Here is a 23,019-nt window from a genome sequence, read left to right on the forward strand (position 1 = left end):
CCGCGCCGCTCTCGCGAGATTGAGAGCCGTCCCTGCGCAGGCGCAGCAGCCCCGGAGAGGGGCGGAGCGCAGGCGCCGTGGCTCGGGTAGCTCAACGGTGGCCGCCGCCGGAGGCACAGGGCGCTGCCACAGCCGGTTTTGCCTTTTTGTTGTCGTTTAATGTCGCGGACCGGAACGGCCCGCGCCGTTCCCAGCCCGCCGTGCACCCTCCGAGCCACCGCCCCCCTCACGCCCCGTCCTGGGGCTCCCTCAGGCCCCGCCTGCGAGGCCGAGCCAGAGGCGGGGCGCCCGGCGGGAGGAAGGCCGCGCTGCTCTCCCCGGGGATGGCTACCGCAGGGTGCCCATTCAGAGAGCCAGATTGTCTTAAAAACAAGAGCGGGAGCCTGCGGGGACACCCAGAGGATGCAGGGGGAAGCGCCGTGACTTTGTGAAATAAAGCTAAGCCGGAATTGCTGCTGCTTGAGACAAAAAACAAAAACAAAACACCCACCCCTTTCATTTCAGTCAACAACAACAGACTTTATTTATGCCACAGGATTCCTTAAATTACTCAGATGTGCACAGAAAAACTACCTAGAGATGTCAACAAAACGGTCCAAGACATTCAGCACGATACTGGGGCGTGTTGCTCGTCACAAGTATCGTACGTAAGCTTTGGTGTGCAGTTTTAGGACATACCGGCAAGTTTAACACAGCATCACAAAAACAGGGTGGCCTCGCGCAGCCCTCGTGCTGCCACGCACCTCTGCCCTGCCCCAGCACAGGCAGGAGCTTCGCTTCAGGGGTTAAAACTGCGAGAACAAGGCTCCGGAGGCGAATGGCGAGTGCCTGGGAAGGCTCCTGGGGGCTTTGGGGGTGCTTAAGCCACCTAAAGCACAAGGTCTACAGCGCTAAACCAATCAGCAGCGAAGCAACCACACCGCCGCGGCAGCGCTGGGGCGGGCGAAGGCGCAGGACCCGGCGCGGACTGGACACGACACTGACGGGAACCTGGACGTTCGGCGGGCGAAGGCTGCGAGAGCGCGGGGCGGGCTCACTGCCGGGCAGCCTGCTGCATCTGCGCCTGCCGCTTGGCTTTCGTCTGCAGGTACCTGCCCTTCCCTTCCTCGAAGCGCCGCTTCTCGTCCTCCGTCTCCGTCTGCCGGCAACGGAAAGAAAGCGAAGCCACCGGCGTTAGCCGCCTCGGGGCAGTGCCACTCTGCCGCACCGCACCTCGCAAGCGTGTGCGGGAGGGAAACGCGCTTCCCCTTCCAGGAAGCGTAAAGGAAAAGCAGCGCTCCGTGAGAGACATGTTTTGACAGCTAATGTACTCCTGCACAGAGTACAGAGATAAAATAATAATCAAGAAACAGCCCCCAGTCAGCAGCGCCGCGTCAGCAGCGCCTTGCTGGGATCAGGAGAGCTAGAAATAGGCAGGAGGGCTGGAACAGGGACACCCTGGGGAGTGGGGAATGGAGATGTGGGGGCTTCCACCCCTCCTCGGGGTCCTCTCCCACGCATCTCCAGCATGGGCAGGAGGGGAAGCTGCAGAGCCTGCGCGCAGCCTGTCCTCAACCGCAAGAAAGGAAAACCCACCCAATCCCCACATCAGCAATTTTCAGAAGTTTAAAAGAAACAGCCCTGAAGCCCGCTTTGGAAAGGCTCATTCATGCTCACATTTTCCTGCTGGATAATTCAAGGGAAGAGGAAATGTTGGATAAAAAAGGTGGCCAGGGTCTGCTGCGGGAGGAGCAGGAGAGGGGCTGGCCCAGCTGGCTCAAGCCCAGCGGGGAGAGCTCTTACCAGCAACTGCGGGACGGGCAGGGGCTTCCCCTCCTTGCTCAGAGAGACGTAGGTGAAGAAGGCGCTGACGGCACGGTACCGCTCCCGAGACTCATCCACGAATGGGTCAGCATCCACAAAGACTTCAATTTCCATGGATTTATTGCTTGTGAAGGTCATGCGCCCTGAAATGGTGATGACGCTGCCTGCAAAGCAGAGAGGGGCTGGTTAAGAAGGCCCTCACTTCTGCTCAGAGGAAGGGAGCAAGGGGTCCCACATGTTTTATGCTTAAGCCACACCTTAAGCAAAGCTTCTCGACACAGGACAAGTCTAACAGGAACTAAATTTCACTGCCAGCATGTCCCAAGCTGACCCAAGAAAGCCAGGACGTGGCACCACGGGAGAGCAAAGTGCCCACCACCACCCCCAGTACCTTTTTTGATCTTCTCGTGGAAGTTGATGGCGTCCACCGAGGCTGTGACGATGTTGGTCTTGCAGTGGCGGGCAGCCACAATCCCAGCGACCTCATCCATGAGCTTCATGGTGACACCTGGAGGGGGGAATGCAGAGGGTCCTGTTTCAGGGAAGCCGGTAGGATTTGGGGAAAAGCCACACATAAGGCCTTTGCTCAAGCAAAGCTACACCAGGGAGTCGGAGCAGAGACTGAATCCCAGCTGCAGGAAATCCCCAGTACCTGCACAAAGAATCCTGCCAAAAGTACCACCAGGGCAACATCCTTACAGGCCCGGGCTTAAGATTTAGGCCAGCTCTGGATCTACTGAATTCTTCGAGCAAAACTTGGCCTTGAAGGGCAAGATCAGTCCCAGAAACCTCCTGCTTGGCAAGGAACCATGTTGTTACTCGTTGTTATTATCTTTGGGGTTTTTCTTTGGGGTTTTTTTTGGTTGTTTTTTTTTTTTTTTTTTATAACGATGCAATTAGATGAGGAGTGGCATCCAGCGTGGTCCAATCCCTTGGCAAACATGCTTCTCCCCCGGCTCACACCACACATATCTGCCCTGCCCATACAGCAGGCGACAGGCACTGCCAGCCAAGAGGAAATAACTCCAGCAAATGGCAGTCATTGTATGCTGTGTGTTTATAATCCAAGATTTGCAGTTTAAGAGATGATGACAAAATTGTAAGATTTACAGTTCAAGTACGTCAGCTTTTAGGGCCTTTTTTAAGCACAGAAAAAGACAAAGCTTTTGTCTCAGCTGAAGCAACGCTGAACCTTACAGATGGTGGAAATGGGCCTGCACAGCTCCAGAGGCAGAGCCCGCCTCCTGAAAACACCGAGATGCATGAGCTGCTCTCAAAATGCGCTTTGCTCCAGGGAAAAAGTGTCCCAGGCATCGAACAGGGCAGTGCTCACTCACCTCCGTGCACGAAACCCAGCAGCGTGCAGTCCGACGGTCCCACCAGGTGAATCAGGCTGGACTGGCTGTAGCCCACGGTGTGCGGCTCTGGTTAGGGAAAGGGAGCAAAGCGGAGGTCAGAGCTGCTCGGCCACCACCCGTACACCACCACAGACCCCTGTCTTAAACCTCCTGAAGGGAGAAAACGTGGGGCTGGCTTATGCAAAGCTGAGGAACATTCAAACCACTGTTTAAATCAGCCCTGAGAAGTCCTGAGAGCTATTCACCTGACAGGCTGCCACCCCTAATGCTCACCAATCAATTTTATTCCAGCTCAGCTCATTTCTCCTTTTGAAGCTTTCAAAGAGCCCACAAGCAAATGGAAGTGAACTGGACAGACACGTGGCTGTATGCTTTCCTCCCTCGGGCCACCAGCTGCAGCCAAATCTCCCTGAACCTGCCACCTAACACTGTCTCCAAAGAGCCACGCTTTGCCCTTGGCGTGGAGACCTCAGCCCCCCACGCTCCCCAGCCCTGGCACATGCTGGTGACATCTGACTTGCCACTAAACCCAGGGGACAGAAGTGGCACCCTCCGACTGCTGGAAGAGTAAAACTGCTCTCAGGGGTTTTCTGTTTTCTGTCTAGTGAGAGATGCTAAAGGCGCTTAGCGCAGGAAAAAACAGCAGAGGCATCACCTCCTTGGGGACGACACCCACGTGGCCGTGCCTGCGGAGCCTTACCTTTTGTCTGCCTATCTGTGAGCATGGAGAACAGAGTGGGGAAAAAAGCAGTTGAGCAACTTTCATCTCATGTCACCCTCCCGACAATCCCCGCATGCTGTCTCTCTGCCTCTGCCTGAGGACCACAGCTGGTCCTGGAGGCCAACAGCCCCTCGCCCCTCCGCCATCAGCACTGTCACCATGTTTCCAGAAGTCGAGGCAGCACTTTTGGTGCTCCAGGGATCCCTTGGGCAGAGCGTGGCCCCCAGCTCCTCCCTGTAGCTCATCCTCCCCCTCAAACACCCTGGCCGATGAACTTCTTGCTGAAAACCAGCTTTCAGAGTGGGGGTGCAGCTGCAGAGTGTGCAAAGCCCTCACTCAACATTTGAGTTTACCCAGTGCTGAGCAAAACGAGCTCCTGCTGCCCCGGAGCGCACAAGGGATGCAAGGAGTGGTGGCAGGAACTGTGTTTCAGATGAGGGCATCCCACCCACCAGCCGCAGCGGGGGATCACAGGTGCCCACCCAGCTCCCCCTCCACGGCTCCAAAATCCCATCCCATCCCCGATGCGGTGTTGCGGAGCACGTCCTCGCAGCCACAGATGCCCGGGGATGGCCGGAGTTGCCTCAGGGACCAATTCAGCCTCCCAGCAGCACTGGGACATTTCCGCGGGCCGCACACCGCCTGCCTTACCTGGGTTGATGATGGGGAAGATCACGTCACCGTTTCTCTGCTTAGTTTCCAGCCGATCCAGTTTTTGCTCCTCATAACGCTTCTTCCCCTCATCCTCCTGCTCCTTTCTCACATACTGTAAGGAAAGGCCGGTATGAACAGGGTCAGCAAAGCCACCGGCACAGCCGGGGGTACAGACGGGGCCAGGTTAGCACCATGCCGCCGGAGAGGGCGAGTCTGTTTTTTGAGGAGCAAAGCAAGCCATCCTACCTGGATGGGGGGAACCTCAAGGACCTTGTTCACGTTCTTCAGGGAGAGCGGCACGTACCACAGCGTTGCCTTGTTCGTCACCTTCTTCGCCCCTGGAGGAGAGGCGGGCAGAGGGTGACCATGCCGATGCCACCAGCGCTGCTGCGGTCCGGGACTGGCCGCACACTGGCGATGCCGCCGGCACCGGGCAGCCCCCTGCCCTGCCGGCTCCTGGCAGGATTTGGTTCAGAGCGGATGTGACAGTGCGCTTTTGGGAAGGCGTCCCGGCAAGCAGAGCTGGTTGCCACAGCAACAGCAGGAAAAGGGCCTTTTTCAGGCCAAAGGCAGCCACAGGCAGCAAATTAGGCAGGAGGCGCTAACAGCAGATTTTTCGGTTCTTTGATAAAAACGATCAATGGAGCCGTGATCCCCAGGGAGCCTGCCTGGCTTCCCTTCCCAGCACCACCCCTCCCCGCCGCCCCCAGCACTCTCGATTAAAAGGCAAGACCTCTCTTCTGCCCGATGCGGTGGGCAGAGGACGGAGTCACCGCTGTGAGCTTGCGGCTTATCATCGTTATTCCTGGAGTTTTGGGGCAGAGCCGCCGGAAGTCACCCACCTGTTAAAATGTTTTCAGACATGACGTTGACCTGGACCTCCACGGAGTGCCGGGAGGTGTAGGTGATCTCGGCGCTGACGTTGGCCACCTCACCAATGCACATTGGGGAGAGGAAGTCTGTCCGCTCCACCCGCGCCAGTGCGGCCACGCAGGGTTCCTGGGGATGGTGGGACGGTGAGGGTAGTGGCCACGGCCACACCATGCCGGACCGCAGACGGCGGCTACCTGGGGCCAGCCCACGCCACGCACAGCTCGGGCACTTCGACCTCTTGCCTTATCATCCCGTAGCTGTGCTTCCTTCCTTCACCAAGGGGATAACCGGGGTGGCCCCGAGGGTTTCCCAGCAGTCCCAGAGGACCCCCCCGCTCCCAGCAGCCCCCCAAGGTGCGGTGGGGAGGGTTGGAGTCACCGAGCCAGAGCCCCGCGGGCACTCCGGTGCCTACTCACCCCAGCCTGGGAGTTGCAGTGGCGAGTGCTGATGATGGCTCCCGCCTCCTCGATCATCTTCAGGATGGTTCCCCCATGGACGTTGCCCGCGATGTTGGCATCGTCCGGGCGCATGATCCTGCGAGGGGGGGTGAGGGAGAGGCGGGAGCTCGCACCCCTCTGCCGTGCACGCGGCCGGGGTGCCACGGCCCTGCAGGATGAGCTGCCGGGACACCGCAGCACGCTGATAGCGGCACCGGCACCGTGTGGCTTCCTGCGAGCGGCAGTGGAAGCCGCCCTAAATTACCGCCGAGAGAGGAAGGAGGTATCGCTCTACTGGGCTGGGGCCGCATCCTGGCATCCCACTGCGGCAAAACGAGACCGAGCCGGGCGCCGCTCGGCCCGGTAGCACCGGCGACTTTCCCCGGAGCAGCAAAGAACTGACCGGAGGAGGGAAGGCGAGGCCGGGGCCGTGCCCGGGAGCCGCAGCGGGCGGAGGCAGGAGAGCCGGGGCGCGCCCCACCCGCCCACACGCACCGGAGCCCGGGCGCTGCTTGCTGCGCCCGGTGCAGGCAGTGGTGCCGGTGCCGGCCGCGGTACATCTCGCACAGCCGGTAGCGCCCCGGTTGCCGGCCGGCCGCAGACCCCCCAGCCCGCCCCTGGGTGCCCAGCCGCGGGCGGCGCGGCGGGGCCGTACCTGGAGACCTGGATGGCGGCCGGCCCCGGGCCCGCGGACCCCCGTTCCGACATGGCGGCACCGGCGCCCCGCCCGCAACGGCGCTGCGGCACCACCGCGCCCGGCCACGCCCCGCCCCGGGGGACAACCACCCCCCCCCGCACCGCCCCGTTGGGCGGGCAGCGCCTCGCCACGCCCCCCGAGCCGGCCGGGGGGGCGGGGCCAGCGCTCGGAGGGTTGGCGCCGCGCGGGGGGGAAGGGGGCGGGGCTCCGGTGCAGGGGGCGGGGCTCCGATGAAGAGGGCGGGGCTCCAGTGACGCTCGGGGAGCCCCTCCGGTACAGGGTCCCTCCGCCTCCCCTCGCCCAGCGAGGCAGCGGGGATGGGCGGCTGCCCAGCACCGGCGGGGGTCGGGATGGGGACAGGGCCCGACGGGGCGGACTGGCGGGGGTGGAGCGGGGCGGTCCGGGGCCGGGATTGCGGCCCGGTGCTCGAGGGGGACATGGCGCTCGGGAGCTCCGGTACCGCCACCGCCGTTGCGGCGAGCGGGCAGAGCACCGGGCAGGGCGGCCGCTGTCCGCCGTGCTGAAGCCGCCGCCGCCGCTGTCCTCGGTGCTGACGGCGGGGCTGTCCCGCCCGCGCTGCCCGTGACCGCGGCAACCGCCGGCGCTGCCCACGGGTCCCGCCGCCGGTTCCCGCGGTGCCGGTCCCCCGCCTCCAAAACCCGTCCCGGCCCTCCCGCGGCGGGAGGAGCCAGGGCTGCCCGCCCAGCACCGCCCCGCTCCTGCCCGCGCTGCCGGCACCGGCAGGCGCACGTCGGGGGCTGCCGGAGGAGCCCCTCGCCGCGGCGGGCGGGGGAAGGGGGCACCCGTGGGGCTGGCGGGGCGGCAGCTCCCCAGGGCCGCGCTTGGGGTCCCGCGGGCCGGTCCCGGCAGAGCCCGGCAGGGGCCCGGGCAGCGGGCGGCCGTCGGGCGGGGCGGGCGGAGGGGCGGCCCCGGGGGAGGAGGAGGAGGAGCCGTCGGGGCCGGGGGGCGGCGAGGCGGGAGCGCCGCGCAGTGCCAAGCGGCGGCCGGTGCCGCCGGGGCCGGCGGGGCCGGGGCCGGGGCGGGGGCCGGGATGGCGCTGGAGCGGGCGCTGCTGGCGGCGCGGCAGGGAGACGTGGAAGCGCTGCGGGGGCTGCGGGCGGCCGGGCTGCTGCGGCCGGGGCTGCGGGACGCCCTGGGTGCCTCCCCCGCGCACCACGCCGCCCGCGCCGGCCGCCTCGCCTGCCTCCGGTACCTGGTGGCCGAGACCGCGCTCCGCGGGGACGCGCGGGCGCGCAACGGGGCCACACCGGCCCACGACGCCGCCGCCACCGGCAACCTGGCCTGTCTCCAGTGGCTGCTCACGCAGGGGGGCTGCGGCGTGCAGGTGCGAGCGGGGGGGCGCGGGGGCGAGGGGGAGGAGGGGGGCGCGGCGGGGCCCCCCGTGGGCGCGGGCAACCGGGGAGGCTCTCCCTGGCCCCGCCTGGGTGGCCGTGGCTGCAGGGAGATGGTCGCGCGTGGACCCTTCCAGCTCCGCTGCTGGCGAGGCGGGGTCCCCGGCAGGACACCCCAGGCTGGGGGGACCCCGGCGACCCGAGGGGGGGGGGATGCATACCCTCCGGGGCCGTGCCTGGGGCTGCGGGCCCCTCCCGGGCTTACACAACGGCGGGACCGGGGCAGTAAGCGGCTTGCCCCGGGGCCGGCCGAGAGCTAACGACATGTGACGGCCGGAGGAAGAGGAGGAGGAGGCGGCGGAGGGGCTGGGAGCGGGGATTAAGCGGGAAGGACGGGATCAGCACTCTCCAGCAGCCTCCGGGCCAGGGGCCGGCAGCCCGAGGGGGCCTTTGGGCAGCGCTCACTGTGCGTGGATGCAGGCCCGGCCGGTGGGCAGACATGCTTGTCCCATGGCCCGTCCCCTCCCTCTGGCCCTGCTCCACACAGCCGGGACTTCCACACTGGCCAGCCCCCCTCCCCGGGGCCAGCTCCCAGCCCCCCACGGCCTCCAGCCCCACACAAGTTCCCTTGCCAGAGGGGCTCAGGGTCCCCAGTGCCGACGGCCACCCCACTTCCTCCCACAGGACACAGACAACTCCGGTGCCACCATCCTACACCTGGCAGCCCGCTTCGGTCACTACGAGGTGATCGACTGGCTCCTCCGCTTCGGAGGCAGCGACCCCACGGCAGCCACTAACACGGGAGCGCTGCCCGTCCACTACGCTGCGGCCAAAGGGGATTTCCCTTCCCTGCGCCTCCTCTTGGGACACTGCCCCAGGTAACAGCCCCGGCTGCCGGCGGGCGAGATGGGCTCCGTGCTGGGGGCTCGCCACCCACCGCAGGAGAGGGGCTGGCGGGGAAGCGGGGTGCCCGCTGCCGCTCCATCACCTCCCTCCAGCCAGCGCTGGGGACAGATGCCGCAGCCGCCCTCATCCCCCAGCTCCAAGGGCAACGCGGCCGTGTTATCAGGCCGGGCAGCCATCTGCAGCTTCTTTATGGCCCGGAGAGAAAGGGCGAGGAGGAGAGCGGCGAGCGCTGGCAGAAATATTGCCGTCGGGTCGGTTCGCTGGGCTCCTGGCGCGGGGCGATAACACAGCCGCCTTTGTCCGGCCGCCGTTATGTAAATGGATTAGGCTGCCGGCTGAGGAGAGGCCGCTCCCCACGCCGGAGGTGACCTTTCCACCCTGCCTGGGCTGCAGCCATCGCGGGATGTGGCAGCCCCGCTCGGCCGGCAGCTCAGCGGCAGCATCCCTGCTTCACCTCCCTGGGCCGGTGCCCCGCGGCACAGGGCAGCCCGCCAGGCTCACGGCGCCAAGCCTCGCCACAGGGCTGCGGGGGGCGATGAGGTGGCCCCTGATCTGTTTTCCTGCGGTGAGCAGCACCCGCTGGAAATAACCCACAGCCCCGGCTGCCGTGGGGATGTGCTGTCACCCCTCGCCGTGCCCGGCGGGCTCAAGGGCCACGGCTGCAATGGGGTGCGCAGCTCCGCTGTATCCCGAGGCAACGGGAGGTGACCCGGAGCTCAGCACCCCTCTGTCCCCAGGTGCCACAGCCCCAGACCCCCCCAGCCTTCCCGCCAGGTGGGGCCGCAGAGCCCACAGGAGGGTCCCCGTACCCCTGTGGCACTCACTGCCCGCAGCCTCCCCAGCCCCAGCCCCGGCTCTTTATCCCCTGCCCCAGGTTTGCCGGCTCAGCCCTGGGCACCTGTGGGGATTAACCCCCCGTGGCCCGTAGCCCAGCTCGGTGCCTGTGGTGTCGGCCCTGGTGCGGTGCTGGCGGCAGCCCTCCCGCGTTGGCTTTCACGCTTCTTGCCGGGGTTGCTCTGCTGCCGTCGCCGCCTTCCTCCTGAATAATTTAGGGCTGGCCCCGCTCCCAGCCCCGCGCCCGCCCGGAGGCTCCGTTACAGCTACGAAATCCAATCCCTGGGTGCCACCACGGGATGCTGGCGCTCCCAGCCCACCTTCACGCCGGCCCCGCGGGGTCCCTGGCAGCCGGCAGCCCGGCATGGGGTCTTGGCCATCTGGCAAAGCAGTTTACCGGTGCTCACTCAAGTGGCTTAACGCTTTCCCCATTAATGGGAAATGACAATCAGGGGTTGAATGCGTGCCCGTGCCCCTGCTGTCCCCCCGTGCCCCGGCTCAGCGGTGTGCCGGCCTGGCACCGCAGCACCGCGGGCAGGCACCCTGCGGCACGGCACAGCGGGAAGGCAGCGCTGGCCACGGCCCGTCTCACGGTTACAGGGATCAATTATTAAGGGCCCACGATCATTGCGATAACAGAGCAGAGTATTTATTGCTCTTCCTTTTTTAAATATTCAACAGGGTTGGTTTGGTTTTTTTTTTTTATGGAGCACTTAATAAAACAGCTTCCTGTGTGGCGGGGATGTGGGATGCGGGGCTATGGGATTTGGGATGCGGGCTGTGTGATTTGGGACGCACAGTTCAGGATGAGGGACGTGGAGGTGCCAAGGCCCGCGGGGGCAGTGGGGGGACCCCCGTGCCCAGGAGTGGGGCTGGCGGGGGGCTGTGGGGCCAGCCCTGGTGCAGGTTGGCCTTTCCCTGCCGGCTCCTCCACGGCCAGCGCTGCCTAAGCTGCTTACGTACAAATACTGCTAAATTGCAGTGTCCAAAAACAGCCGGAGGAAGGAGCTTAGCCTAAGCCGGCTGATTAACTTAGTGACCTCCCGTCGCAGCACGGGGACCCAGCGTGGAGCTGTGGGGTGGACGGCTCCTGGCCCACGCTGCCCACGCTGCCCACTCTGCCCACGCTGCCCACACTGCCCGCTCCCAGCACTGCCCTGCCTGCCCCCAGCCACCATGTCCCCTGTGCCCCGGGTGTCCCCTTGTGCCCCCCACATGTCCCCGCTCCCTGCAACCCACGCGTCCGGGTGCGCTGCCAGCAGCCACGGGTTACGGACACTGGTGCCCCGCTTGCAGCACGCTGAGTGCCCAGACCAAGACGGGGGCCACCCCGCTGTACCTCGCCTGCCAGGAGGGCCACCTGGAGATCATCCAGTACCTGGTGCAGGACTGCGGGGCCGACCCCCACGCGTGCGCCCACGACGGCATGACCCCGCTGCATGCCGCCGCCCAGATGGGCCACAACACCATCATCGTCTGGCTGGTAAGCGCTGGCCGGGCCACGGCGGTGTGGCGGCAACGGCGCGGAGGGGGGGTCACCGCGCCCAGCGCTCAGCCCGCCCGCCCGCGCAGATGAGTTTCACGACGGTGAGCCTGTCGGAGCGGGACACCGAAGGCGCCACGGCCATGCACTTTGCCGCCAGCCGTGGCCACGCCAAAGTGCTGAGCTGGCTGCTGCTGCACGGCGGGGAGATCACTGCCGACAGCTGGGGCGGCACGCCGCTGCACGACGCTGCCGAGAACGGCGAGCTGGAGGTGGGTGCCGGCGGGGTGCTGGGGTGGGGAGCGGGGTGGGGATGGGGGGGGGGCGGGGTGCCCTCCGGCCCTGCCACACGGCCCCCCCGCCCCCCCTGCTCTCCCCAGTGCTGCCAGATCCTGGTGGTGAACGGCGCCGACCTCAGCATCCGCGACCAGGACGGCTACACCGCGGCCGAACTCGCCGAGTACAACGGGCACGGCCACTGCGCCCAGTACCTGCGCACCGTGGAGAACATGGTAGGGCGGCGTCCCGTGGCTGAGCGTGAGGGGAGCACGCGGGGCTCTGCTGCACCGACCTGACCGCGCGGCTGTGCCGGCAGAGCGTGGAGCACCGCGTGCTGTCGCGAGACCCCTCGGCGGACGGGGAGTGCCGGCAGCCCGACTCGGGCATGTCATCGCCCAACACCACGGCATCGGTGCCCCAGGCACGCTTTGAGGTGGGCTCCCCTGCCAGCACCCTCTCCAACTACGACTCCTGCCACTCCAGCCAGTCCAGCACCGGGGAGAAGAGGGGCGGCCCCCTCGGGGCCCCCACCGCCCGTGAGTGCGGGGCCGGGGGGGGCGTGGGGCCGGGGGGGGGTGTGGGGCCAGCCCCCCCCTGACCTCCTGCCCTGCGCAGGGGTGCCCGAGCCGGCGCTGGCGGACATGCAGGCGTACATGGACATGCTGGACCCTGAGACGCGGCCGCGGGGCCGGGGGCTGGTGCGTGAGGGCCCCTCCCCACCGCCGCCCCCCACCTTCCCCCCGCCGCCACCCCCGCCCCCTGACACCCAGCCGCCCCCGCCACCCCCCGACTACCCCGCGCCCCCCGCGCCCCCTGCAGCCCCCCACACCGCCGACATCTATGTGCGGGCCAAGAACAACCTGCGGCATGTGGAGAGCCTGGCGCTGCGCCGAGAGGTACGGCCCCGTGCGCCACGTCCCATGCACGGCTGCTCCCGGCCACGCAGCTCGGGGGACGTGCCACCCCGGGGTGGGGGACATGCCGCCAGGCACCAACCTCCCCCGTGGGGAGCTGCTAGCTCTCGACGGCACTGGGAGGGGACAACCCCGGCTTGAGGCCACGCGCCCGAGACACCGGGAGGGCCGGGGTGCAACCAGCGGCGAGGGTGCAGCAAGCCAGGGCCGGTGATGCTCCGGTGCCTCTGCGGCGCCGGCTGCGGCCCCTGGCAGCACCATGCAGGCCATTGCGGGGCCAGCCATCACAGCCATGCCCACGTGGTCCCGGCGATGCCACCGGCACCACGCCGAGCCAGGCGTGGGCGGCTGCGCAGGCTGTAACCTGAGCGGGCGGCTCCGGTGTCGCCCGCGCCGCAGGTGTCGGGTGGCACAGCCGGCGCTGCCAGGAGCTGAGAGGGCTCAGCCGGGCGTGCACAGGTAAGAGGGGTGCAGCCCCCTGGGGGGGGGGGGGCACTGGGACACGGTGGGCTCAGGGCCGTCCCGACCCCCTGCCACATCTCTCACCACCCCACTGGGGACGGGATCCTGGTGCACGGCTATGGCCGGGGCGCTGGCACAGCCCCACGCCGTGGGGGACGGGGGTCTCGGCGGGGCAGCATGCTCCAGGCCCCTGCGGGACTTGGGACCGTGTTGTGCTCGGCCCTGGCTCGTTAGTGCTTACTGGGATAACGAGCAGCCCTGCCTGGTGCTACAGAGCTGGGCTGCCCTGGGGAGGTGCTGGAGCGGTGCGGGTGCCCCACGCAGCGGGGCTGAGCGGCGCAGACACTCGCGCGGGACCGGGGCTGGGGGTGCCGGCTTCGGCTGAGCGCCCGCAGCAGCCAGAGCAGGAAGCGCCGGGCTGGAGCTTGTTGACTTAAGCTGGCGCTGACGGCAGCGACGAGCGCCTGGGCTCACCGTGCAAATGCCACGGGCAGAGGTGGCGCACGGGGAAATGCAAATAGTGGCCCCCCCAACTCCATCTCCCCCCCTCCCCCAGCAAGGGTACCCGGGGCTGTGCTGCTGCAGCACCCCCAAACCCAGGGAACAGGCACAGCCCCCTGCAGCGCTGGCACCCAGCAGCACAACCTGCAAAGCCGCTGCGGTATGTGCTGGGGTGAGCCGAGGCTGTGCTGCCCAAGAGCCCTGTTCAGAGCGGGGTTTGGAACCGGGCCGCAGCCCCGCAGGGGATAAGCTCCCGGTAATCCTCGGGGCCAGGGCTCGGTGCTCCTGTTCTAAAGGGGGGTTATCCTGGGGGAGGCTCCACCAGGCTCCAGGGCACAGGGTCACTGTGCCAGGCGCCAACAGAGCACGCTGCCACGCCGGCATGCAGCCCCCCTGTGCAGCTTCACACTGAGTGGACCCCTGGGGCACGCACTTGCCATCCCCCCAGCCTGGCATCTACCCCACGGCCACTGCCAGCCTGGCCCTGCTGCCCCACGGCTCTGCCCCACAGCCCTGCCCCACGGCCACCCGGGCACGGCTGCGCTGAGCCGCGCTCCCCGTTGCAGCGGGCGTCACGTGAGAGCAGCCCCGAGGGCCTGCGCAGGGCCGATTCCACCAGGCGATCGAGGAATTTCAGCAAGCAGCCGAGCACCGGCGACTACTACAAGCAGCTGGGACACGGCGCGGCCAAGCAGCCCGGCCCGTGGCGAATGGCGCACAGCGAGGAGGTGAGCCCCCCGGCCCCCCGCCACGAGCCTGCCCGCGGCTCAGCGGCACCGGCGACCGACCAGGCGACGCCTGCCCGTGCTCTTCCAGGCATCGCCCATCTCGGCCGACACCATGCGCAATGGGGAGAGCAGGCCCGGTGCCGAGCTGCCGCCTCCGCCACCGCCCCCGCCGCTGCCTGACGCCGCCTGCCCGCTGCCCCCACCGCCACCCCCGCTGGCCGAGACCCCCGCCGGCCCCCGCCGCTCCTCTTCCTCCACAGGAAGTAAGTGGTGGGGCGCCGGGCGGGCGCGGGGAGTGATCCCAAGCACCGTCCCGTTGGCTGCATGGCCACCCCAGCGCGTCTCCTCCTGCGGCACTCCAGCTGCGCGGCTCCTGACGGCCTCTCTGTCCTTCTCTCCTCCGGTGTCGGTGTGGGGGTCCCCACACCCACCCATCCCCGCCTGCTCTCACTGCTGGGCCCTTCTCTTCTCTCTTGTCTCGCGGTGGCTAAATCCTTCCTCTGCCGCGCGCCCTGCGCCGCCTCTCTGCTTCTCCCCCTAGGAGGAAAGGCGCTCAGGCAGATGAAGAGTAAGTATCACGGCCCCCCACTCCTCCCTGCTTGGGGGGTGCCCCGGCGCTGGGGCATGGCCACAGGGTCCAACCTAGCACTGTCCCACGCCGGAGCTTCGGGGCATCGACGGTGGCAGCCGGGGCTGGCACCCGCCTGCCAAACCCTCGCTGCTGCGTCGCCCGGCCGGCGTGCCATGGGGCTGCTGGAGCGGCCAGGCAGGGCTGGGCAGGCAGCTGGGTCCCCGAGCCCCCCGCGGCCCCACCGCCGGCCCCGCGCACAGAGGGGCCTTTGTTTGCGCTCAGCCGGCCGGCGTGACCCCGCCACGTGAGCGCACCGGCCGCTGCTCGGCACCCGCTTTATTAACGCCGGCTCCCGGGGCCGGGGGGGGGTCTCGGCTGGCGCTGGATGGCAGCGGCTGTGCCCCGCTGGGCCCTCAGCACCCACCGCGGGTGCCGGCGGCGGGGAGGGGGCTCTGCCTGGGCACGGCCCCATGGCCCGTTAGGGACCTGCGCATGGCTGGCACGGACGGTGGGTGCTTGCGGGGCCGGTGGCATGGGCGTCCCCGTGGGGCTGGGGGCTGGCAGAGGGGCTGGCTCAGGCCATCGCTGCGTCGCTGCCAGGGACTGGGGGGGCGTGCAGGGGGTCCAGGGCCCCCGGTGAGGCAGCACGGGGCCGTCTGGCTGAGGCAGGGCTGCCGCCAGCCACAGAGTTATCCCTCCACTGACAGGTCACCGCAGCACGGTGGGTAGGTGGCATTCGGGGCTGAGGCTGTGCTGTGGCCCCCGGAGGTGGGTGCTGGGGTGCTGCTCCAGTGGGGTCTCACCCACTATGCTGGGTGTTGGGATACCGGTCCCACAGACCTAGGGAGCCGGGTGCTGAGTGCTGGGGTGCTGCTCTGGAGGGTCCCATGGACCCAGGGAGTTGGGTGCTGCAACGCTGTTCCTGTGGACCCAGTGAGCTGGGTGCCGGGGTGCTGCTCTGACAGGGGTCCCAGGGGATCCCGGGGGTGGGGGGCAACCAGCTGGCCTCCCTGCCACCCCCGGGCCCTGTGAGCCAGCAGAGGGGCGGGGGGGCTACCGGCACCAGAGCGCTTACTGCCTGCCCTGCCTCCTCCCAGGCACCAAGTCCTTCAACATGATGTCCCCCACCGGTGACAACTCAGAGCTGTTGGCCGAGATCAAGGCCGGGAAGAGCCTCAAGCCAACGCCGCAGAGCAAAGGCTTCACCACCATCTTCTCCGGCAGCGGCCAGGCAGGGGCCAACGTAGGTGTCGGCAGCGGGGCGGGGGAACCGGTGGCACGGCGTGGCATGGGGCGGCAGGGTGGGTTCCCATCACCCTCCTCCCTCCTTCCTCCACAGGCAGAGTCGCCGGCATCCTCCCCGTCACCCACAAGGACGCCCACCCCACCGGCCACCCCCGAGGCTGCCGGGCCACCGCGTTGCCTGGCAGGGGGCTCGCCCGAGCCGGTGCTGAATGGGAGCTCACCGGTGCCGGCGGCGGGGGCAGGGGTGGCAGGGGAGGCCGAGGCGCTGGTGCCGAGCCACGACGAGCAGGGCCGGCCCATCCCCGAGTGGAAGAGGCAGGTGATGGTGCGCAAGCTGCAGCTCCGCATGCAGGAGGAAGAGGAGCAGCGGCGCAAGGTAGGGGGGTCCTGCATGCTTCGGCGGCGAGCGCGGCGTGGGCACGGCCCAGCAGCTCAGGACCTGGCGAGACGGAGTGCGTGGCATCGCCCCCGGCTCCCGGCCGCGCCGGGGGACCACCCCCCCCCCTGCACGCAGGGTCGTCACGCCCCGGGGGTGCCGCGCGTGGCGGCAGCGGCGGCACAAGGCGTGCGCGGCACGGCCTCAAGAGCCCCTTTGCCCTCTTTCCCGCCACAGCCCGGGAGCTACTCGCCGCCCCTGTGCCGGTGCAGGCCACCCGCCCGCGGGGGCACGCCGGGACCCGCCGGGCAGCCGATGCGGGAGGAGGACTTGTGGCACCTGGAGAGGCAGCTGGGGAGCCTGCGGGTGATGCACCATGCGCAGCCGGTGCAGCCGGAGGATGAGCTGCCGCTGCTCCCGCCGCTGCCGGCCGCCCCGGCACCCCGGCGCTTTGCCCTCGCCCGCGATGACCCGCTCGCCCGCAGCCGCCAGCCCCCCGCGCTGCCAAGGAGCACGGCCATGCCGCCGGCCACCCTGGGGGGCTGGGAGGGCCCCAGGGCTGGGGGGGCGGAGGGCGGCCCCGGCGCCCACCACGATGCCCAGCGCGAGATCCTGGGCTGCGGTGTCTCCGTCCGCAGCCTCAAGGCCAACTACGAGGGGCCGGGGGGGGCCCCCGCGCCCCTCCCCAGGGTCACCAAGCGCAAGTGGGCGCAGCCCCCCCGCAGCACCCGCCGGCCCGTCCTGGAGGAGGAATATGGGGACGGGGCACTGCGGCGGAGCCGGCCGGCACCGCCGGAGCTGAGCGGCCCACGGGAGCGTGCTGAAGCGCGCAAGGAGCGTGCCGTCGTCTTCTTCCTGGAACACTGGAAGAAGCGGGCGCTGGCGGCGGTGTCCAGGGAGGAGCGGCCACAGCGGCCAGGAAGACGGCGCCCGGCGGCGGGGCGGCTGCTGGCCCGGTGGAGGAGCATCGCCCGCCGGGTGCCGGGGCGGCAGATCCGGCGGCTGAGCCGTGCCACGGTGCTGTACTGGCCCCAGCACTTCCTGCCCTACATCGGCGGCTCGCCCATGCCCCACGACAGCCTCCCACTCGACCTCTTCATGCTGGGCTACTTCCAGCTGCTGGAGATGCCGCTCAGCCCCGAGGAGCGGCGCTTCCGCCACCTCCTCTGCTACGAGATGTTTGACCGCCTGGGCAGCCACAGTTGGCACCACGTCCGACGCTTCCACCGCGCCGCGCTGGAGCGGGTCGAGGCCGGCCACCGCCACTGGCTCGACGGCTTTGAGGATCTCGTGCAGGAGTTTTTTGGGGACGGCACCGCCGCGGTGGCGGAGAGCCCGCCAGAGCCCCCCCCCATGGCCCTGGGAGGGGAGGGGGCAGCAGCACCAGTGCCGGTGCCAGTGCTGGAGCTGGGCGAGTTCAGCGAGGAGGACGTCTGCCGCTTCATCGACCGGAGCTTCTCCTTCTGGAAGGAGAAGGAAGCGGAGATGTCCGACACCTGAGCCCGGCGGGATGCTACGGCTGTGCCAGCAGTGTGGTGCGGGGCTGGCCAGGAGCGGGCACCGGGGGCCGCGAGACCCAGTGCCCGGGGATGCTCAGCCGCCTCTGCGGCTCTGGCAGTGCCGCGGCCTGGCTCAGCGCAGGGCTCAGGGTCGGTTTGCGTGGCCCCGGGCCGAGGTTGCAGTGTGCCGCTTGCCGTGGCTGTGTGTTGTGCGGGGGGGGGGCAGCACCGGGGCTGCGCTCCCCTCTGGCGTGGCGTTTGCGGTGCTGGGGCGGCGTGGGCCCCCGCGTGTCAGTGCAATAAAGCTGTGGTGTGCTGCGAAGGGCTGGCCACGCTGCGCGCTCCTTCCTCCTCCCCGCGCCGGCAGAAGGCGGGCGGTGAGGGGCGGCGATGGCGAGGTGCCGGGGCGATGCCGCTGCCCCGTGGCGCCGGCGGTGTGGGTGGGCTCCCGGCGGTGCCAGTAACGTGGCTGTCTGTTGCAGGAGAAGGAGGAGGAGGCGCGCCTGGCCAGCATGCCGGCCTGGAGGAGAGACATCCTGCGCAAGAAGCTGGAGGAGGAGAGGTGAGCCCGGGCCGGGGGAGGCTGCGCCGGCGGCCGCCCCGACGGCTCTGCTAACCCCGCTCTTCCCTTTGCCTTCACAGGGAGCAGAAACGGTGAGTGCCGCAAGCCCCTTCCCTGGGCGGGCGGGCGGGCACGGTGGCTCCGTTGACCGCGGTGCCCCGTGCCCTCCACTGCTGAGCAGGAAAGAGCAGGAGAGGCTGAAGCGGGAGGAGGAGGAGAAGGAGAAGGAGCAGTCGGAAAAGCTAAGGACTCTTGGGTACGATGAGACAAAGCTGGCGCCCTGGCAGAGGCAGATCATCCTCAAGAAGGGGGACATAGCCAAGCACTAGCCACGCCACACCGCGCCCTGGCTCTTCGCGGCGGGAGGAGGCCGGCAGGTCCCGCCACGGGCCGGGACGCACCTCAGCACCCTCCTCCCGCCACGGACGGCCACGTAGCCCGACCCGGAGGAGTCCCCACTGCCGCCCCAGGCACCCGTAGCCCCCGTCCCGCCGCCACCCAGCGCTGCCCTTCGCAGAGCGAGCTGCCGCGGCATGGGGCTCCCGGCTCCCCGCACGCCGCCCGGCTCGACGGCTGAAGCCGGGTTCGCCGCGCCGCCCGGCTCCCCGTGCTCCCCGCCGGCACCGCCCGCCATCACGGCCCCGGCGCGCTCGCCCCCGCTCCTGCCCCTCGGCCTCCGGAGCCGCTCAAGGCCGGCTCCCGGCCGGCCTCGGCCCAGCCTGCCTTTCCCGCAATTAAAACGATAAACCCCGTCAGCAGTGCCCCGCGCCTTCCTGGGGCTGCCCCCGACACCCCCCTGCCCACACCGCGCTGCGCCCGTCACCGTCCCCATCGTCACCTGCGATGGCCACCCCGATGCCAGCGGTGCCTCGGGTGCAGCTGGGCCGGCGCAGCCCTGGGAAGAAGGGCCGGGGACCAGCGGACGGAGAACTCACCATTTTATTGGGGCAGGGGCAGGCGCGCCCGGCAGCGGGCGGCCTCGAGAACTATCCCATGGTTTCGCGGCGGGCCCAGCACCCACTCGTCCCGCGAGCGGCCGGGCAGCCGGCGTGCCAGGGTGCAGGGTCCCCCCGGCCCTGGGTGCAGTGGGACATAAATACAGGGGGTGGGCGGGCAGGTAGGGGACATAAAACTGACATAAAAATGTCTACATGGCATAAGTAACAATACTTAGGGGTATGGCTCAGCCAAGGCACCCGGCGAGCCGGGGAGGTGCCGGGACCTCCATCTGCTGGGGTGGCACTGCCGGGGGGGTCAGGGGCTTGCCGACAAGCTCCGGCGCAGTGCCTCGGCACAGCCGGCCAGCTCCATGCGCTCCAGGGCGGCGAAGACGTGGTCGAGCGTGGCGCTGGTCTGCTGGCACCAGCGTTTCAGCATCTCATACTGCTGGTCACGGATGTGGGCCACCTCCAGCTCCACCAGCTCGATCTCCGCCTCCCGCAGCTCCAGCACCCGCATGAACTCCTTCCAGCGCCGCACCGGCACCGCGTCGATGACGGCATAGAGCTGGCTGCCCTGCAGCAGGGCACCGCGGGGCTCCGGGGGGGCGGAGGGCTCCGCTGCATCACCGGGCTGCTCCGGCAGCAAGGCCCGGCGGTCGGGGCTCTGCCTCACCGTGCCGGTGGTATGCTCTGGCACTTGGGGGGAGTACTGCTGGCTCCAGCACGGGCTGTCCCACCCCCGAGCACTGACCTGGTGCCACGGCGCAGCCACGGCCCCGGCTGCAGGGGTGGCCACCTGTGCCACAGGGAGGGGGCCGCTTGTCAGAGCATCGTGCCGGAGCCGCTTCCTCTTGTGATAGATGGCGAGGGCACCCAGGAAGAGGGGCCCGGTGAGCGCCAGCAGGACGTACTCCAGCCCCGAGCCTGCAAGGAGGAGCAGGAGCATCCCTGTCAGCCGGCCAGTGCCGTCACCCCCGCACCACCGCCCCTGGCCCCACCGCCCCCGCACCTCGGCCACTACCGCCGCCGCACACCCGCTGGCACTCCTTGCTGCACGTCTCCGGGGAGCTCCTGCGAGGAGAGGGGAGCTGTAGGCGCCGTGGGCCCCGGACGTGTCACCGGGGGCAAGGGGGGGTCAGTGCTTACGTGTGGCACGGCCGGCACTCGCCACCCTCGGCATAGAAGTCGGGCTTGCAGCTACCACAGAGCGTGTCCTGCGCCTCCGAGCCTGGGGAGAGGAGCGGCGTCAGGCAGGGTGGCACAGCCGGAGGCGGCATGGCTGGGGGGGATGCGCCGGGGGACAGCCGGCAGCACTCACAGGGCCGCTGGATGAGCCGCCCGGTGCAGGGCTGGCACTGCTGGCAGGAGAAGTCGCTGCAGCGGTCGTCGAGGCAGTCGCGGAAGCGGCCGGGCTCGCAGCCACAGGCGACGTTGCTGGTGGCTGAGCAGTTGCTCAGCACGCTCTGGAAAGCTGCGGAGGACGGGTGGTGAGCAGCACGGCGCTGCGCGGCACAGCACGGTGCTGTGCGGCACGGCATGGCACGGTGCTGGCTCACCGTGGCGGTCGCACTCGTAGCAAGCCTGGCACTCGGGGAAAGTGTTGGGCTGGGCGCGGAAGGTGCCGGCAGGACAGGCGGTGCAGACGCTGTCGTTGCCATGGCTTGAGCAAGGGGCATGCAGGAACGTCCCTGTGGGGACAGGGGGTTGACGGGGAGGGAACGTGGCCACCCAGGGCCACGTGCCTGGTGTGCCGGGGCCTGCCGCACCGGGCGGGTGGCTCTCACCTGCGGGACACGGGGCACAGCACCGGCGAGCCCCCTCGATCCAGTTCATGCCGGCAGGGCAGAGGGGTCTGGTGATGTGCTTCTGCGGGCGGGTGAGCGGCCGCACCGGGACCCGCTGCCCCCAGGGCACGGCACAGTCCCGGCACCCCGGGGGCTGCGACTCACTCGCCGTCAGCACCAGCGCTGCCAGGATCACCTGCGGGCAGGGAGAGGGCAGGGATGCAGGCAGCCGGGGCGTGCCGGGAGCCGGGCACCCAGCACTGCGCAGACACCGGTGCTGTGCCGGGCAGGATGGGGGGAGCCGCGGCCCCGTGGTCCGGAGCTGCACGGGTGTATGGTCACAGGGCTGGGAATGCCCCACGGCAGCCCCTGCACCGTGCTCTCCCCGCCATACCCGAGCAAGCACCTTCCTGCTGGCACCGTGGGGCCCACCGTGCCCCCCCCCCTCCATGCTCTGCAAACGGAGCCGCCGGGCTGGCTGGGGTGCTCAGCCCCCTGCCCCCGCCACGTCGACAGGGGCTGGTGTTCCTGCCCACGGCACAGCCAGCCTGGGGAGGTGCCAGCAGCCAGGCACGGGAGGGTTAACGCTGCCGGCGTTGACTTTCCTGGGGTTTATCTCCCTCGAAGAGGAGGCAATTTCCTCCCCGAGAGGAAGCCGTGCCGGCTCACGCTCTCCCCGATGCTATCACGCGCCTCGTACGTGTGTCCCAAACTAGGTCACCGCTTCCCCGCCCCGGGGGTGCCGGGCACTGCACCCAGGGGAGCCCCGCTCCCCAGACGGCCCCAGCGGGGGTGGTGAGGGGGTGCCCGCGCCTGCACCCCACGTCCTGGCGAGGGCAGGGGGCCGGGGAGGGCCGCGGTGCCGGCAGCGCGGGCAGGGAGCCAGGGGATTCCTCGCTGGGGGCTGGATTTCCCAGCTGCGATGGCCCCGATTACGGCAGCTGAATCATTTTCTATCAAACCCGCCAGCGGACTGGAAACCGCGCACGGGCCGCCCCGCTCGCAGAGCGCTGCCGGCAAAGCAGGGCGGCTGCCTCGGCCCCGGCTGAGTCACCACCGAGGCACGGCCTTCCCATGGCGGGGCCCTGCCTGCACCGGCAGCGGGTGCCCGGCGGGCAGGGGAGCTGTCAGCACCGGCACTGTCGCACCGCAGCACCAGCAGCCACCGCTTCCCGTGCCACGCAAGCACCACCCCTACCTGGAACACGGCCCCGGCGAGGCCTCCGGTCCCAGTCCCTGTGTGCCGGGGCAGCCGGTGCCCAGCCCCGGCCCATGCCCACGGGTTGCCAGCACAGCCATTCCCCGCGGCAGGGCCGTGCCCGCGGCCCCGTGGCTGACCCCACGCAGCCGCGTCATGGCTGTGCCATGCCCGCAGTCTCCGTGGCTGTGCCACACGCTGCAGGCGCTTCGGCGAGGTGGACCCCGCTCGCAGGCATTCGGCTGGGAGGGGGGAGCTTCCAGCACGCTCGGCACTGGGTTATCCCCCCCCTCCCCTCCCCCTGGCCCCCCGGGGTACCCCAAGACCGGTGCCAAGGGTCCGTGCGACCCCGGCATCGCCGCACTCACCCAAGCCACACCCGGGCAGCAGCGCTTCATCCTTGTGGCCGATGAGGCTGGGTCATGCCGGGGCAGCGGGGGGACCGGGGCGGTGGGCACAGCGGGGTGTCAGGGCGGCTCAGCGCCCAGGCAGGGTGCCCCGGCACCCCATTGCCGCCGCCAGCAGCACGCAACGCGTGGTGAGTGAGTGCCAGCCCTCCCCACACAGGCTTTTACACCCAACAGCAGCAGGAGGAAATGCTTTTTTGGAAATCAGTCCAGGGGGTGCGAAACCACATGACGGGAGCGCCGGGCGCGGGAGGGACCTGCGCCGCCTCGCTGCCGCCCTCTCTTCCCCGCTGCCACCAACCCACCATGGCTGGGGGGATGCAGGGGGCGTGGGGAGCAGCGCTGACCCCCTCCCCAGGGCTCCGTCCCCATCCCGAGGCCCCAGACTCCTCTCCCCCCCGGGGGGTCCCTCAGCTGTGCCCAGTGCTGCTGCT

General features: G+C 69.0%; 3 protein-coding genes across 13 annotated transcripts; 1 reads left to right on the plus strand and 2 right to left on the minus strand.

Annotated features, from left to right (window-relative positions):
• Positions 1-498: 498 nt before the first annotated feature.
• ACOT7 (acyl-CoA thioesterase 7) lies at positions 499-6,633 on the minus strand. 2 transcript variants are annotated; one of them, XM_042794850.1, is made up of 10 exons: positions 6,502-6,633; positions 5,826-5,943; positions 5,379-5,535; positions 4,783-4,874; positions 4,534-4,648; positions 3,862-3,876; positions 3,141-3,227; positions 2,195-2,311; positions 1,783-1,967; positions 499-1,138 (listed from the first exon to the last, which is right to left on the minus strand). In XM_042794850.1, exons 1-10 carry the CDS (start codon positions 6,552-6,554, stop codon positions 1,034-1,036), a joined length of 1,044 nt encoding a protein of 347 aa, XP_042650784.1. In that variant the 5' UTR covers positions 6,555-6,633; the 3' UTR covers positions 499-1,033. The 2 variants fall into 2 exon arrangements, with proteins under 2 accessions (XP_042650784.1, XP_042650785.1); XM_042794851.1 differs by lacking the exon at positions 3,862-3,876.
• A 923-nt stretch (positions 6,634-7,556) lies between these two features.
• ESPN (espin) lies at positions 7,557-19,010 on the plus strand. Of its 9 annotated transcripts, XM_042794866.1 has the most exons (15): positions 7,560-7,888; positions 8,580-8,773; positions 10,932-11,118; positions 11,208-11,390; positions 11,499-11,630; positions 11,714-11,933; positions 12,013-12,293; positions 13,841-14,002; positions 14,091-14,265; positions 14,544-14,570; positions 15,671-15,816; positions 15,913-16,194; positions 18,176-18,255; positions 18,336-18,347; positions 18,437-19,010. In XM_042794866.1, the coding sequence occupies exons 1-15, from the start codon at positions 7,595-7,597 to the stop codon at positions 18,582-18,584; spliced, it is 2,523 nt and encodes an 840-aa protein (XP_042650800.1). In that variant the 5' UTR covers positions 7,560-7,594; the 3' UTR covers positions 18,585-19,010. The 9 variants fall into 9 exon arrangements, with proteins under 9 accessions (XP_042650792.1, XP_042650794.1, XP_042650795.1 ...); XM_042794858.1 differs by lacking the exons at positions 18,176-18,255; positions 18,336-18,347; positions 18,437-19,010 and adding an exon at positions 16,432-18,169 and having other exon boundaries at positions 7,557-7,888; XM_042794860.1 differs by lacking the exons at positions 18,176-18,255; positions 18,336-18,347; positions 18,437-19,010 and adding an exon at positions 16,432-18,169 and having other exon boundaries at positions 7,557-7,888; positions 13,844-14,002.
• Positions 19,011-19,122: 112 nt separating this feature from the next.
• On the minus strand, positions 19,123-22,919 carry TNFRSF25 (TNF receptor superfamily member 25). Of its 2 annotated transcripts, XM_032993266.2 has the most exons (7): positions 22,547-22,919; positions 20,981-21,176; positions 20,753-20,884; positions 20,515-20,667; positions 20,343-20,424; positions 20,206-20,267; positions 19,123-20,120 (listed from the first exon to the last, which is right to left on the minus strand). In XM_032993266.2, the coding sequence occupies exons 1-7, from the start codon at positions 22,574-22,576 to the stop codon at positions 19,510-19,512; spliced, it is 1,266 nt and encodes a 421-aa protein (XP_032849157.2). In that variant the 5' UTR covers positions 22,577-22,919; the 3' UTR covers positions 19,123-19,509. The 2 variants fall into 2 exon arrangements, with proteins under 2 accessions (XP_032849157.2, XP_042650802.1); XM_042794868.1 differs by lacking the exon at positions 22,547-22,919 and having other exon boundaries at positions 20,981-22,423.
• Positions 22,920-23,019: the final 100 nt, after the last annotated feature.

This window comes from Tyto alba, unplaced genomic scaffold (assembly GCF_018691265.1).
Source record: "Tyto alba isolate M040663 unplaced genomic scaffold, T.alba_DEE_v4.0 Super-Scaffold_20000042, whole genome shotgun sequence".
Classification (NCBI taxonomy): Eukaryota; Metazoa; Chordata; class Aves; order Strigiformes; family Tytonidae; genus Tyto; species Tyto alba.